This window comes from Trifolium pratense, linkage group LG1 (genome assembly GCF_020283565.1).
Source record: "Trifolium pratense cultivar HEN17-A07 linkage group LG1, ARS_RC_1.1, whole genome shotgun sequence".
NCBI lineage: Eukaryota > Viridiplantae > Streptophyta > Magnoliopsida > Fabales > Fabaceae > Trifolium > Trifolium pratense.
In genome coordinates, this window is record NC_060059.1 from 27,266,607 (window position 1) to 27,281,837 (window position 15,231).

General features: G+C 32.4%; 2 protein-coding genes, 1 non-coding gene and 1 pseudogene across 5 annotated transcripts; all 4 read left to right on the forward strand.

Annotated features, from left to right (window-relative positions):
* Window positions 1-626: 626 nt before the first annotated feature.
* On the forward strand, window positions 627-3,069 carry LOC123891474 (annotated as a pseudogene).
* A 304-nt stretch (window positions 3,070-3,373) lies between these two features.
* LOC123905864 (ubiquitin-conjugating enzyme E2 28-like) lies at window positions 3,374-6,540 on the forward strand. Its single transcript, XM_045955636.1, has 5 exons — window positions 3,374-3,485; window positions 4,455-4,542; window positions 5,012-5,139; window positions 5,746-5,850; window positions 6,264-6,540. Exons 2-5 carry the CDS (start codon window positions 4,473-4,475, stop codon window positions 6,405-6,407), a joined length of 447 nt encoding a protein of 148 aa, XP_045811592.1. The 5' UTR covers window positions 3,374-3,485; window positions 4,455-4,472; the 3' UTR covers window positions 6,408-6,540.
* Window positions 6,541-6,734: 194 nt separating this feature from the next.
* On the forward strand, window positions 6,735-6,853 carry LOC123903310. Its single transcript, XR_006807895.1, has one exon. It is a non-coding gene; the product is annotated as a 5S ribosomal RNA (ribosomal RNA).
* A 3,512-nt stretch (window positions 6,854-10,365) lies between these two features.
* LOC123902652 (probable inactive purple acid phosphatase 16) lies at window positions 10,366-15,208 on the forward strand. 3 transcript variants are annotated; one of them, XM_045952434.1, is made up of 5 exons: window positions 10,366-10,940; window positions 12,009-12,236; window positions 14,131-14,407; window positions 14,503-14,671; window positions 14,899-15,208. In XM_045952434.1, the coding sequence occupies exons 1-5, from the start codon at window positions 10,634-10,636 to the stop codon at window positions 15,106-15,108; spliced, it is 1,191 nt and encodes a 396-aa protein (XP_045808390.1). In that variant the 5' UTR covers window positions 10,366-10,633; the 3' UTR covers window positions 15,109-15,208. The 3 variants fall into 3 exon arrangements, with proteins under 3 accessions (XP_045808390.1, XP_045808389.1, XP_045808388.1); XM_045952433.1 differs by having other exon boundaries at window positions 10,396-10,940; window positions 14,137-14,407; XM_045952432.1 differs by having other exon boundaries at window positions 10,397-10,940; window positions 14,134-14,407.
* Window positions 15,209-15,231: the final 23 nt, after the last annotated feature.

Sequence of the window (15,231 nt, forward strand, 5' to 3'; positions counted from 1 at the left end):
TACACCTAATTATTGAAAATGCTCTTAGAACTTAGAACTTTTGTATTTTATTTTTTATTGTTACATATTACACCTAATTAGACCCATGCACCGCATGGGTCAAAGTTCTAGTTATATTATAAGCTTGTATACACAAGCAAACCCTAAGCCCTAATTTGTTTTCCCTGTTTTCTCTCCATTTTATCTTGCAATTTTTATTAAAAAATAATACAATTTTGTCTTGATTAGGATTCGAACCCGCAACCCTTCAGTGCAAGACAATATTTCCAACCACTATGACAAGTATACCAATTGTGATTAAAATTATGTGCAATAATTGATAAGCACCATCAATTTTAAAAGTATATCATATCAAAATTATTGTTGACTATATTATTCATCACGAAATATTTTTATGTCTTTCCTGATCAATGATTTTTTTTCTACCGGATCATAAATTTAGAGAATAATTATTATGTGAGATTTGGAAAGTTATTATCATGTGTGATTTGGAAAGTTATATATATATATTCTCATACTATAACACCTTCAACAATATTGAAATCTATTAAAAAAAGAGAGCATATTTCACATTTCAATGTCTCATGTTAACAACTTCACCACAATTCGACTTAATTTACTCAGAGATGTGTATAAACTTTCATTCTGTTTTGTGATTTATTATCTTTATTCCTGAAATCGATATTGTTTTAAAACTTTATGATAACTTTATATATAAACAGGTCATTTGAATCCCAATCCTTTAACTGATCGGGAGAAGTTGGTTAATGAATTGTAAATTAGATATCGGACCTACTGCGTTGAGTTTTGCGTAACCGAAGTTAGTATAGTTCCAAATTTTTTAATAGATTGTTTTTTACACCAAAATTCTCAATTATTTATATTTAATTTTATTTTATATGTTATTTCTATTAAAATTATGATACCGAGTATTGATATTAGGATTTTCACACACGACACAATTTTGCATTTAGTGAGTGATTTCTATTATATTTAGATTTAGATTGATACTTAATAAGGAATAAATAATATGCAGTATTCATCTTTTCATAGAACATTGTTAAATGGAAAAAACTCAAATTTCTTTTTTCCTAACATTTCTATTGTTCATTGATTTTATAGGGTGCAGTGATGCTTCTGAAGATGTTTTCTGCTGATTTTCGACACGAAATTTATCGTTTCGCAACTTTGGTATATCCGTTCGCGAATCAATTTGAAGTATTAGTCGAAAAAATTAACAATAATATTTATTTAACGCATGACTGGTATGCTTTAAAAGATTTTTACAAATATCAGCCGTATCGGGGCTTGGGTTACATTGATATACACTAGAAGAGGACAATTTGGTATAATTTTAAGAGATAGGTTTCGTGCAGTTATAAATTCATACTCATTATTTTGATTTGAACATTGCAGATTTAATATTAACCGATGATCAATTGATACAATATGTATTAGCATATATTGATAAGATGTTACGTAGTTATGGGAAGATTTTGAAAGATTATCCTCTAATGCCTAGAGCAGACACATCATTAGTTTCTGATATACAAAATAGTTTAATACACGACGAATTGAATTATAACAAACAATCATTAGCTGAGGAACATGTTAGATTGATGTCAACTATAACTTCAGAGCAACATAAAGTATATGACACAATCATGACAAGAGTTAATGAAAACAAACCTGGTGTGTTTTTTCTTTATGGTTATGACGGTACAGGGAAGACATTTATCTGGAGGGTCATGTTAGCCGCATTACGCTCAAAAGGTAAGATAGTTTTAACAGTTGCCTCAAGTGGGATCGCTGCATTGCTCATACGTGGCCGTAAAACAACACATTCAAGGTTTTGTATTCCTCTAAATGTTGACGAGTTTTCAACATGTAGCATAGTTCCTAAAAGCCCTTTGGCACTATTAATACAAAAAGCAAAACTCATTATATGGGATGAAACACCAATGATGCACAAACACTGTTTCGAAGCTGTTGATTGAACTTTAAAAGATATTCTCAAGTCTGTTGATGAAAAAAATAAACACATTCACTTCGGTGGAAAAGTTGTTGTTTTTGGCGGAGATTTTAGACAATTTCTACCAGTAATACCCAAAGGTACAAGACCAGAAGTTGTTCATGCTACTATTAATTCTTCGGTTCTTTGGAATTTTTGTGAAGTTTTAACATTGAGTAAAAACATGAGGCTTCTTGGTGGTGCTTCGAGTGCAGACATTGAACAAAGAAGATTATTTTTTGAATGGGTTTTGGGTGTTGGTGATGGAGAAATTGGATATGACAACAACGATGATTTAGAACTTGACATTCCATCAGATTTATTGATTCCAAATTCAGGTGATCCTCTTGCTTCTATCGTTGAAAGCACCTATCCCCAACTTTTACAAAACATGAACGATATAGCGTATTTCCAAAATAGAGCTATACTAGCTACTAAAAATTCAATAGTCGACACAATAAATGATTATATGTTGGATTTAATTCCCGGCGAAGAAAAAACATATTTGAGTTATGATACTCCACTCACACAAAATGTAGACGGTCAAACAGTGGATGATGTTCATACTCCCGAATTTTTGTACACGATTTCTACGTCAGGACTTCCAAATCATAAGTTGAGACTTAAAGTTGGAGTTCCAGTTATGCTATTAAGGAATTTGAATAAAAAATTAGGATTATGCAAATGGAACAAAACTTATTATTATGAGATTGGGAAAACGTGCTCTTGAAGGAAAAATTATTTCAGGAAGTAATATTGGTGATCAGGTTTTCATACCTAGATTTTCTCTAACACTATCTGACGTGAGAATTTCTTTTAAATTTCAACGGAGACAGTTTCCTATAATGATTTCTTTTGCAATGACTATTAATAAGAGTCGGGGACAATCTTTAAAGCATGTTGGGATATATCTTCCGTCGCCAGTGTTTTCACATGGTCAGTTGTATGTTGCAATTTCAAGAGTTACTTCTATAAAAGGATTAAAAATTTTGATCATCGATGATGACGGTGAAAATACGACTAAGACTTCAAATGTGGTCTATAAGGAAGTTTTTTGTAATATAACATAATTTTCTATTTATCCAAAATTATTGTTGAACTATTGTTTAATGTTACTCAACTTTTTTCATATACCTTACATTATTGAAATTATTATATCTTATTTAATCATTATATATATCATTATATATCTTACCGCTAATCAGACCTGTGCTGCACGGGTCGATGTTATAGTTATATTATAGACGGCACAATGAACCAATACCAATGGTAAAAAATAAAACCTAAGAATAAAAGAAATCTAAAATCAATCAAGAAAAAAAAAAAAAAAAAATAGGAGAAGTTGTTTTGTTTGGCTCACGTGACCTAAAGGTGTTATATAAAGGATCAGTCTCATTGAGTCATTCTTCCACTTACTCCCAACGCATTGCTCCCCGTCTCTCGCTGATCAAACTTCAAACCCTAATCTTCCAAGGTTTTCATCGATTTCTTCTTCCTTTTCTCGATTCACTCGATTTTGATCCTTTTGTTCTTCCTTGTTTAATATTTACTTTGTTTTTATCGTCGAGGCAATTTTGTTTTCGGCTTTTTAGGGTTTTTCCCTTTCCCTTTCATTCGTTTTCACAACCGCGCAAATAGTTTTAATTTTTCTTGTTTTTTCAATTTGGTGTTTTTGGATCATGATATGTATGGTTTCACTCGTGACTTTAGCTTAGATTTGAATTTATGTTTTGGTAAAAATACTTGAAAGCATTTTAGGCTGTGAAGACACTCCTCGGATTAGACGTGTCCCGATGTCTGACACGCGCCGGTGTCTGACATACGTATAATTGCACTGAATTATACCATTTTATCAAATTATTATCGACGTGTCGTGTTTGCTTTCATGCTTCATAGATTTTAGGTTATCAATTTTCTATGCTGTTTTATTTTGTGTACGTTGAATAATCTGCTTTTGTTAGGTTAGAATAATTCATATATGGTTTAAGAACAATATATCCTTATGAAATATTCTTGTGGTTTTGAATCCATGAAAGATAGATGCAAATTGCTTGTACTTGTGAAATTATGGGTGGCGTTGTACTTGTGATAATTTTAATCAGATACAGTACTTTGTTTCTATTGTTGACATGTGCTGGCTTATTTGTTTATGTCTGCATCAAAATAATTACTACCTCAGACAATTCGCTTTTTTAGATTCATAAATTTAGACCAGATGCATAAGTTATTTAATGAATTTAACAAGTGAACTGTCTCTTATAAAAAGGACCAGAGGTAGTACCTTTCTAGAAGTTTTAGTTTATTTTGAGTTGCCTGTCATATTAAAAAAATAAAGAAACATTTATAATTTGTCAGTTTTAAATTTAACATGCATTTATGATTGATTTACAATATTTTTAGTTCATTTTTTGAAGTGAGAATCCTGAAATTTGTCTTCAATTAGGCATTAGGTTTGATTGCAATGGCTTCAAAACGTATTACTAAGGAGTTGAAGGACTTGCAGAAAGACCCTCCTGTGTCCTGCAGCGCTGGTATGTTTTCCCTGGGATTCTCTATCTCTCTTCCATCCATTCCTGTTGTTTCAATATTTCAGAACAATGTACACGTGCAAGTAAAAAAAAGCTATTATGTTCTGATCATATTCTGGATCATTAGTTTCTTGTGTTTTCAATGCTTTTGTCATATTTTCTTTGTTGATTCCTCATTTATTTTATGTGGTATCTCTCTTCTCCTATATTTTCCCCATTTTTGAATATGGCTTGCTATCAATAAACATGCCATACAGTTTAAATTATATGGCTATGTTTAGATTAATGGAATAAGATGAATGGAATGGAAAGGGTTGGAATAGAATAATGTTCCTTGTAAAAGGAATATGATTGCGGGTGGGTGGTACCCCTGGATTCTGTTGACTAGCAGGGTACCACTGTGCACCTGTGCATAACATATTGCTATCTATAGGAATGTTATCAATATTTCATATATTATATTCTCATGCAGGCCCTGTTGGTGAAGACTTGTTTCATTGGCAAGCTACAATCATGGGACCAGCAGACAGTCCATATGCTGGTGGCGTATTCCTAGTAACCATTCATTTCCCACCTGATTATCCATTCAAGCCACCAAAGGTAACTAACTAGTAACATCATGTTTCAACTGGTTATTCACAATCTATGTTAGTATATAAGCATCTAAGAGATTCATGGTTTTAAATTGTGGTTTGTGTCATGGATGCACTGCGAAGGTCAAATGTGGCCTTAATTGTGGCTGTGAGGTAGTTGAGGCCTGCTTATAGGGATTATATTGAAATCAATGTGTACTTGTGGCTGATATATTTTATTCTTTAATTTAAATTGCTTGTTCTGTTTTGCCATATATTCTTGTGTAGTTGGGCTTGCCATATCATTCCGTTCAACCATTTTAATATTGAGACATGGTCTTTATTTGAATGTTATTGTTGCCAAACAAATATCATAGCAGAACCTTTATGGTCGATGTCATTGACATTGGCACACCAGATACTTGAATTGAATCTGTAGTTGCAAGCAAGTGATGAAGAATTTTGTTGTAATGTTTGGCTCTTGACCATGTTTATTTTTTTTTTATTTCATTGAATTGCACATTAATCTTTCTCCCTTTTCTTGAGTACAACTTATGCTTGTTTTCTTTGATTGTGTTGAAAATATTGTATGCGGTTTTAGTTAGTTAAATTATTTACAATTTGGCTTTTGTAGGTTTCCTTCCGAACAAAGGTGTTTCACCCTAACATTAACAGCAATGGAAGTATCTGTCTGGACATTCTGAAAGAACAGTGGAGCCCTGCTCTTACGGTTTCCAAGGTACGAGACTACTACGGTCCAATTTAGATTAACTTCTGATTGATGTGTGATTTTCAATCTAAATATTTAATAAAGGTTTATGGAGAAGTTAAATGATAGTGATTTTGAGAAAATTGAGTAGCCAATTGCTTAAAACCCTCTAGTTATTGTAAATTTTCGTTATCTATACTTGGTTTATTATATTTCTATCTGTTTTTTCTTATTAGTTGTTGGCTTGTTGCGTAAGCCTTGTTGTATGATAATGTTGATCTCCTTGCCTAACTTGCCCAATATTTTTTGAAATATAAGGGTAGAAAGAAATTTATAAATTACATCAGAAGAATAAAGTAGGAAAAGCCGGAATATTTTAATTATCTCAATTGATTATTGCAGTAGACAGTTATGAATCTGAGATTTATCGTATATTATTGCAGGTGCTGCTGTCAATTTGCTCCCTGCTGACAGATCCAAACCCAGATGATCCTTTGGTGCCTGATATTGCCCACATGTACAAGACTGACAAAGCCAAGTACGAGAGTACTGCCCGGTCTTGGACCCAGAAATATGCGATGAACTAGCATAAATGCCTAAGGTTTAATGGACTTGTTCTGTGAAAAAAAATGTTTTGGGATGCCTGTTGGTATATATACATTATTACATATATAGTGCATCTGGTTTGGTTCTATAATAATAATAATTCAAACTTTGGAAGTTTTTAGGCGTGAATTTATATTACCGTATTAATTATTATTGGTTAATATATGTTTGTTTTTGTTTTTGTTTTGATTATAATAATAGTTTCTTAACTTGCAAAGTTAACCTTGTTGAAGTTGTGAAAGCACTAGTTTAAGTCTCAATGGTTACATAGAAGTCGAGTAGGTGGTATTAAAATAAAGTATTAAGTTAGGTGCGATCATACTAGCACTAATGTAACGGATCTCATCAGAACTCCGCAGTTAAGCGTGCTTGGGCGAGAGTAGTACTAGGATTGGTGATCTCCTGGGAAGTCCTTGTGTTGCACCTCTTTAAATGCACCAAAAAAATAAAAATAATGTATTAAGTTTATAAGTGTTAATTTTTGGGGTCAAACGTCATTTGAATTTTTATTTGTAATACTATTTGTTTTGGATAAAATTAAGTTTGAGACAAGTGATTTTATTCAAATTATGTATGATGTTAAATTTAGTATACAATTTTCAATTTTCATCATTTCGTCACCATTTTTATTATTATTTTTTTTTTACTAAATCATCATTTTTAGTTAAATTCAGTATTGAACGCAAAATAAGTTGGTGGTTTCTTTGAAAACAAATAGATATTTTTAAAAAATCTTAATCCTGTATGTATATTCTAAAGTGTGTAGCCACATGCTTCCCTTGATTTTAACGATGCATTACACATTGTTTTTTGATAAAGCATTTCACATTTTTGTTTTTACATATGCATCCATTAATAAATACACCATTATATACACCATTAAATATGTGATATTACATGATGACTCAAAAGCTAGGAGAATAAAATTAAAGTGTCTTACAAATTTAGTGGGTAGTTATTATACTTAAAAAAAATTGAAAATAATAAGGATAAATGTGAAATAAAATGTGAAAAACTATAAGTTATAAGCTAATCATACGCCACTTGAAATAATAACTCAAAAAATCGTAAGTTAATTAAATAAGCTTTGTAACCAACTAGGGAAGTAACTCCGAGTTATCGACCAATTTCCTATACCAATTAAGGAAGGAACTCCGAGTTCCTGACCGATTTTGATTGCAATGTCAGGTATTGCTGCAAATAATGGGACTCGGTGCACGCGTACACGCGAGTACACGCGCGTGTCCGGTTGGAGCTCATTGGTTCAACAGGAAGAGGAGGAAAGAATAATTTAATTCGAGAGTGCAGGGATTTGCTCCTCATAGGTATCGGGGTACGGATAAAGTACTATTATTAAACACGTCTATTTTTATCAAACAAACTTATAAGTTAATTCATAAAGCTATAAGCTAGCTTATTGAACTTACCAAGCACACCCAATTTAACCTCGCACAAGAATTAAAATCTTAGGATTATGAAGACAATTTTATGATGGATTTTTCTAACCTGTGCAATGTTGCACAGGATAAACATGAGTATTTAATGTCTTTTTTTTTTACTATAGAGTATTTAGTGTCTTGTTTCGCTGAAAACCCAAAACTCATTGATGAGTGAATTTTTTTTTTCTCTCTCTCTCTTCCACTTATTTTTCACTCCTAATAGTGAGTACCTATTTCTTAAGAATCAGTACCTATTAGGTACTTCCATTGGAGAAAAACAGAAATGAGTACCTAATAGGTACTGGTTTTACAATAAGCAATAGTACCTATATGATTTTTGTGGGATCCGTTTATAATAATGTAGAGTTATTGGTGAGATGTGCTATTGGTGGGGCCAATTTAGAACTTTTTAAGAGGTGTTGGGTTGGAGGGGTTGAGTGCTTATTAAGTACTATGATTAAAAAATTATAAATGAGTGATATGTATACGTAGGGAAGCTCCATTGTGGATGCTCTTATTTAGTACTTCTTTGTTGTTGTAAGTTTTCTTCTGTGAACGGAGAGAGATAAAATATGCACTAATTACTCAATAAATTAGGAGAAGTTACGGTAAAAAAAATTAAAAAATAGGGTAAATAGTGTTATACCCCCCTGCAAAATAGACGAGTTTTGCGTTACCCCCCCTGCAAAATATTTTTTTGAGATTACCCCCCTGCAATGTCAAGATTCTTTGCGTTACCCCCCTGGCTTAACAAGTGGGCATATGACATGGAAGAATCTTGACGTGGCATGACACGTGGAAATTAATTTATTTTTTATTTATTTTTAATTGCCAACTCATTAATTAATGTGGGTTTTTAATTAAAAAAATGAAAAAAAAAACTTAAAAGTTGTTATATTTTTATGAAATTACTTAAAAGAAAGTTTTGTTTTTTTTTTTGACTAAAAGTTGTTATTATATATAAAAAAAAATCTTATATATATATATATATAATAACTAAAAATAGAGTAACCAAAAAATTAATAATAATAATAATAATAATATATAATAACAGTAATAATAATAGTAATATATAATAATAGTAATAATAATAATAATATATAATAATATATAATAATAATATATAATAATAATAATAATAATAATAGTAACCAAAAAACTAATAATAATAATAATAATAATAATAATAATAATAATAGAGTAATAAAAAAAAAAACTGCAGTCACATATTTTAACTAATATAACCAAAAAAAAAACTGCAATCACATATTTTAACTAATAATAATATTAGTTATTATTATTATTATTATTATTATTATTATTAGTTTTTTGGTTACTATTATTATTATTAGTTTTTTTTCATCTTCGTTTTTTTTTGGTTACTCTATTATTAGTTATTATATATATATATATATATATATATATATATATATATATATATATATATATATATATATAAGAATTTTTTTTATATATATAATAACAACTTTTAGTCAAAAAAAAAAACAAAACTTTCTTTTAAGTAAGTTCATAAAAATATAACAACTTTTAAGTTTTTTTTTCATTTTTTTAATTAAAACCCCACATTAATTAATGAGTTGGCAATTAAAAATAAATAAAAAATAAATTAATTTCCACGTGTCATGCCACGTCAAGATTCTTCCATGTCATATGCCCACTTGTTAAGCCAGGGGGGTAACGCAAAGAATCTTGACATTGCAGGGGGGTAATCTCAAAAAAATATTTTGCAGGGGGGGTAACGCAAAACTCGCCTATTTTGCAGGGGGTATAACACTATTTACCCTAAAAAATATTATATAAACACACTTTTGAACACAAATTGGACAAATATACTGATTTTCATTTTTTAATAATATATTATGTTGATCGATTTACGTGCATAGCCTTTCCCATTTATATTATGATAAGACGTCGTATTTTTATTGGCCAAAATGTGTTTGTATAACCTGCCTCAAAAAAATTAGGAGTGAAAAACTTGTTTAGAAAAAATAGGTGGGATAGAGAAAAAAAATTCACTCATCAATGAGTGTCTAGTTTTCCACAAAACAAAGACATTAAATATTCATGCTTATCTGTGAAACCTTGTACGGGTTAGAAAAATCCTTTTACGAAAAGAGTCATGCTAAACAGTGCCCCCGAGACAGTTGTTAAGCATACCTAAAAAGAAAATAAAAAATAAAATTTATATTGAAAAGACAATTTTTTGTACTTTTGAGGCATTAAATACATGTATTTTGAGACAGAATTTCTATTTTAACATGCTTAAAAAAATAATGATGTAACATGAACGCAATCTTGTAATTAATGAATGTTCCTAATCATCCAACACGATAATGGGAATATGCCAAGGCATGGATTGGACACGAAGATGCCATAGGATTAGTAGGATATACTAAGTAAATTCTTGCTTATCAAAAAAAAAAAAAAAAAAAAAAAAAAAGTAAATTCTTGATTTGTAAAATCTTATTACTACTACTACTAGTACATTAGTACATTAATAGCGGCAATTGATTCCATACCAATCGACAGTTACCATGGCAATTGTCAATCAAGGACGTTTCTGTCACCTTGTTCTTTACTCTCTCTCTCTCTCTCTCTCTCTCTCTAATGTCAGTGTGTCATCATTCATCCTAATGCAAAAAGTGCAGTAATAATACGCAACGCACTCTTCCAAAGTTGCAAGTCTTTTTATTAAATCTGTTCCGTTTCAATCTATCTATTCCTCATCACAAGTCACAACAAACAATATGGTTGGAAGCACATGGAAGACGACGCTTTTACGACCCTTGTTGTTTCTCTCTCTGTTATCCTCCATCATAGGAAAATCCTCTTCATCATCCAATCATCACCACCAAACAACCATACGATTCAAAATGGCTCCACCTGATGCTGCTGCGGAGAGGCAGATTACGATGCGAAGAGAAGGTGCAGCTTTTAAGGTTGCACTCTTTTCTGATCTTCATTTTGGGGAGGATGCGTGGACGAATTGGGGACCACTTCAAGATATACACTCTCTCAAGGTCATGAATACTGTGCTTGATTATGAAAATCCAGGTCACACCACTGTCTTGTTTGATTTGTTTCGATGAATATTTTTAAAATATCAAATTTTTATAATTTTTATTTTACTAATAGACAATTAAAGATATTCGTAATCAAAATTATGTATTGGCACACGTGTAATGAACAATAAATTCTTATATTTTGGGACGGAGGAAGTATGTTATGCCCAATCTTAGGTTGAGTTCGAAGCCGAGACCTTTGTTAAATTAGAAGAGAACGTCTTATATCATCTGATTACACCCAAACTTATAATTTATTTTTATTAGCTTATAACTTATTTTGATATGTTAATTCAATTAGTTTATAGTTTAAAGCTTATAGTTTATCACATTTTCTCTCTCAATTTTATCCCTGTCATTTTAGATAAAAATTTAGATATTAATTAAACACATCTCTTTTATATTATTTTATATCTATAAACTAGTTCAACTATCTATTTTATGAAACATTATAAATTCAATCAGTTAACTTATAATTGTAAGCTAGTTTATAAGTTATTACCTATAGGATGAAATTAGTAGCTCAACTGATTTGAGCTAAGGATTAAAGGAGTTAAAGAGGTAAATATTCAAGGTGCAAAGTTCCGGCAAATGTGAAAAATACTAACACAAACATGTAACAATTGATTACTAAGTTTGGCCATAAAAAAAAAATTTATTCACTATAAACTAACTTATATTATCCATTATTTTTTTTACCTAATAAAGCTAAATATTTTTTTGTCGAGACATGTCTTTGTTTGATTATGCAATCAAAGAATATATTGAGACTAAAAAGTATTGGTAAAGTTTGTAAGAAACACACTAATGTGGTGGCTCAGGTTTTCCATGAAATTGTTCAGTGTATTGAGATTGCAATTATTAATGATTTCACATAAGTCTGTTTGTTTATCTCAAAAAAAAAAGAAAAAAGAAAAAGAAGTGAAATTCTTTCTTGCCAATGCTGTGATTATTATTATTATTATTTGGTTTCAAGAGTCTAAAGACAAAATTCACATACACGTATGTGATTTATTATTATTAGAAAAATGTTACTAACATTTGCTTTAAACTATGGCAGATTTTGTAATTTATCTTGGTGATGTCATTACTGCTAACAATATTATGATTGAAAATGCAAGTTTGTATTGGGATCAAGCAACCTCTCCAGCAAGAAATAGGGGCATACCTTGGGCTAGTGTATTTGGAAATCATGATGATGCTTCATTTGAGTGGCCATTGGACTGGTTCTCTGCTCCTGGAATTCCTCCAATTCACTGTACTCAAACCAGTAGTATTTCATATTCAGGTAATAATTAGTTGTTGATACGAAGGTTATAATTATTTACCGTTACACATATGTTTTAGTGCATGTTTGAGGATTGCATCGGGAGAAACTGAGTTTGGGAGCCTCCCAACGGCTAAATTGTGGCCGCAATTGCAACTGTGGCCAAAATTATAACTGTGGCCGCAGTAAAGGTTTATTTGAATGTTATCAAATTTTTCGTATGAAACAACTTAAAAGGTTTTCTAGTTCGTTGACCAACTGTAAAGCATCATTTCCCATTAGTTGAAGAGAAGGCCATTGATTAAGAGCACTTTCAAAGTCAGTATCTGCATTGCTTTATGGTATATGTCATATCCAGATACACACTTTAGTTAAAGATGCATGAACTAATAGTCTAATACAGAATATCCACTGTTACAACCTATTCTCCAAATAGATACCTTAGGTTAGACGGCTTCGTGGACGGAGCAAGTGAGGTGTAGCATTAGGTAACCCGGAAGCCATGCGCGGCGGCCTCTCTTCTCCTCATCATATTAAAAGGGCGCATGTGTACTGTTGTGAATTCGAACCAAAAAATACACCAATAAAACTCAAGTGTGTGGAGCAAAACGATTAAGCAACCAAAAACTAACTTGTGGAATAAGCAATAAACACAAAGTGAAATAAAAGCGATAAAAGAGACACGGAAATTGTTTACCCAGTTCGGTCCAAAATAGACCTAGTCTGGGGGAGAGAGCAGCTCTCCGTTCCACTATCAAACTTCCTTCTTGATTACAAAGAGATACAAACCAAAGAGTTACAAGATTTAGTGTTTCCCTAAATCTACCCTTTTCCCAAATCTCTTCCCGTGACCAAGAGATTTCAAAGATGATGTTTACAAGATGAAAGAGATGAGTTCTAATCCCTAGATAATACCCAAGAGAAACACACTCTAATTATCTAGCCTCAATGATGTTGAAGAACCCTAAAAATTCACTTTTTCTCTCTCTTCCTCTTCCTGGCGGCTGCAGCAGTAAAACAGAGCATAAATAATACCTGCGGTCACGCTGCGCGTGAAGGACGCTACGCCGCGCGTGACCGGCACCAGAGCCTGCTCCAAACACATTCCCGCAATTACGCCGCGCGTGAGGGAAGTTATGCCGCGCGTGACTGCAACAGAGCCTGCCCCAACCTCACTCCGTAATAACGCCGCGCGCCAACATGTCACGCCCCCGGCGTGATACAAACTTCCAGGTTCATCATTTCTCAAGGTAATTCTTCACATGTACTGTGGATGAGTCTCCTTCAAAAGAGGAGCTCTAGACCCCCTGTTAGCTCACTTGGTCGTGTCCTGTGGAGGCAGCCCCCATTTAGGACCGTGAAGGTTGCATAAATTCTTGAAATATACCTTACCTGTTTGACATGTTGTTCCCACTTAAGGCCATTAAGTTGCAGAAGATCTTGACAGGTCTTCCACTACTAAAGATGGTTCGTAATCGAGACAGTAAGCATAGAATATAGACGATGTAAGTAATGTTGGTAGGTAACTATCCTTTGTAATGACCTCACCAAAAAGATAAAATAAACAGAAACAAAGCCTTCATAGCAGATTACAAGAGAGATTGAAAACTTATTTTGTGTTAAATTTATAGTCAAGTGTAAAATCAAATAAACAAAGGGGTTTAGTGTTAAATTTATTCAGTGAAAAGAAACTTAGTTTCTATTTGTGTCACTGCACCAATTTTCAAATATAGTGACATTTTGATTTCACCTTTTTTGTTAGAACTTCTATGATACACTTTTCTGATTATAATTTTGGCTTCTTTATCATTTATTTAAGTTTTAGATAGTTTGTGCTTGTGATCTCACACTCTATTTTCCATAAGATTATGCATTTGAAATATGATAATCAAAAAGTATATTAGCCAAATTGCAGTAGAAGAAGAAGAATGCAGCTTCAGAGGAACAGGAAGATTGGAGTTGATGAAAAATGAGATCAAGCACAATGCATCATTTTCTAGCTACGGTCCAAGAAGACTTTGGCCTAGTGTATCAAATTATGTCCTTCAAGTTTCGTCGCCAGATGAGCCGCAATCACCGGTGGCTTTCCTCTACTTCCTAGATTCCGGTGGTGGTTCCTATCCAGAAGTCATATCTAGTGGCCAAACAGAATGGTTTCAGAAGAAAGCTCAAGAAATTAATGCCGACTCCAGGTAGACAGAAAACCTATTTCGCTTAAAAAAAAGTTTCTTTCTTATTTTCTTCCCTTTCTTTCTGCATAATCCTAACAGAACATATTGTATGGCAGGGTTCCTGAGATAATTTTCTGGCATATACCAAGTAAGGCCTATAAGGCGGCGGCTCCCAAGTTCAGCATACGAAAGCCTTGTGTTGGTTCAATCAACAAGGAAAAAGTTGCAGCTCAAGAAGCTGAAACCGGTATCATGGATTTTCTTGCGAAAAGAACTTCTGTCAAGGTATGGTCAAAGCCGCCATCACACAATATTTGCACAATGAATTTGTAAAAGCTATCTACAAAATGTGACAACATGAAAAACTGAATACAAGATAGGTTTATCGTTTAACTTGAATGCATAGGTGTGAAAACTCTTAGTTTTCACTTGCTAATTGGACTCAATCTATAATAGCGAAGCGTGTAATAGCGTTTTTTGTAGATGGCACAGCTGAATTTTGATAATGGCAGGCAATATTTGTTGGACACAACCATGGATTGGATTGGTGCTGCCCATACAAGAAACTATGGCTATGCTATGCTAGGCACACTGGCTATGGTGGCTATGGCGATTGGCCTAGAGGAGCTAGAATTTTAGAGATCACTCACAAACCCTTTTCTCTCCGATCATGGATAAGGATGGAGGATGGCAATGTCCACAGTGAAGTTGTCTTGAGCTGAAATTAACTCCATTGCTGCAACTGCAAGTTTATATTTGTAATATATTCATTGTATCAAACGCTACTATTTTAATTCGTGAAAGAGGGCTGAAGTTAACTATTTTTTGTTTATATACATATTGCA

What these genes read in the sequence shown, in the direction of transcription:
- LOC123905864 (XM_045955636.1), top strand. Translation starts at nt 4,473, where the DNA reads ATGGCTTCAAAACGTATTACTAAGGAGTTGAAGGACTTGCAGAAAGAC. An exon ending in TCCTGTGTCCTGCAGCGCTG is followed by an intron (nt 4,543 to 5,011) that starts GTATGTTTTCCC and finishes ATTCTCATGCAG; the next exon opens with GCCCTGTTGGTGAAGACTTG. An exon ending in ATCCATTCAAGCCACCAAAG is followed by an intron (nt 5,140 to 5,745) that starts GTAACTAACTAG and finishes TGGCTTTTGTAG; the next exon opens with GTTTCCTTCCGAACAAAGGT.
- LOC123902652 (XM_045952434.1), top strand. Translation starts at nt 10,634, where the DNA reads ATGGTTGGAAGCACATGGAAGACGACGCTTTTACGACCCTTGTTGTTT. An exon ending in CAGTAGTATTTCATATTCAG is followed by an intron (nt 12,237 to 14,130) that starts GTAATAATTAGT and finishes GCCAAATTGCAG; the next exon opens with TAGAAGAAGAAGAATGCAGC. An exon ending in GAAATTAATGCCGACTCCAG is followed by an intron (nt 14,408 to 14,502) that starts GTAGACAGAAAA and finishes ATTGTATGGCAG; the next exon opens with GGTTCCTGAGATAATTTTCT.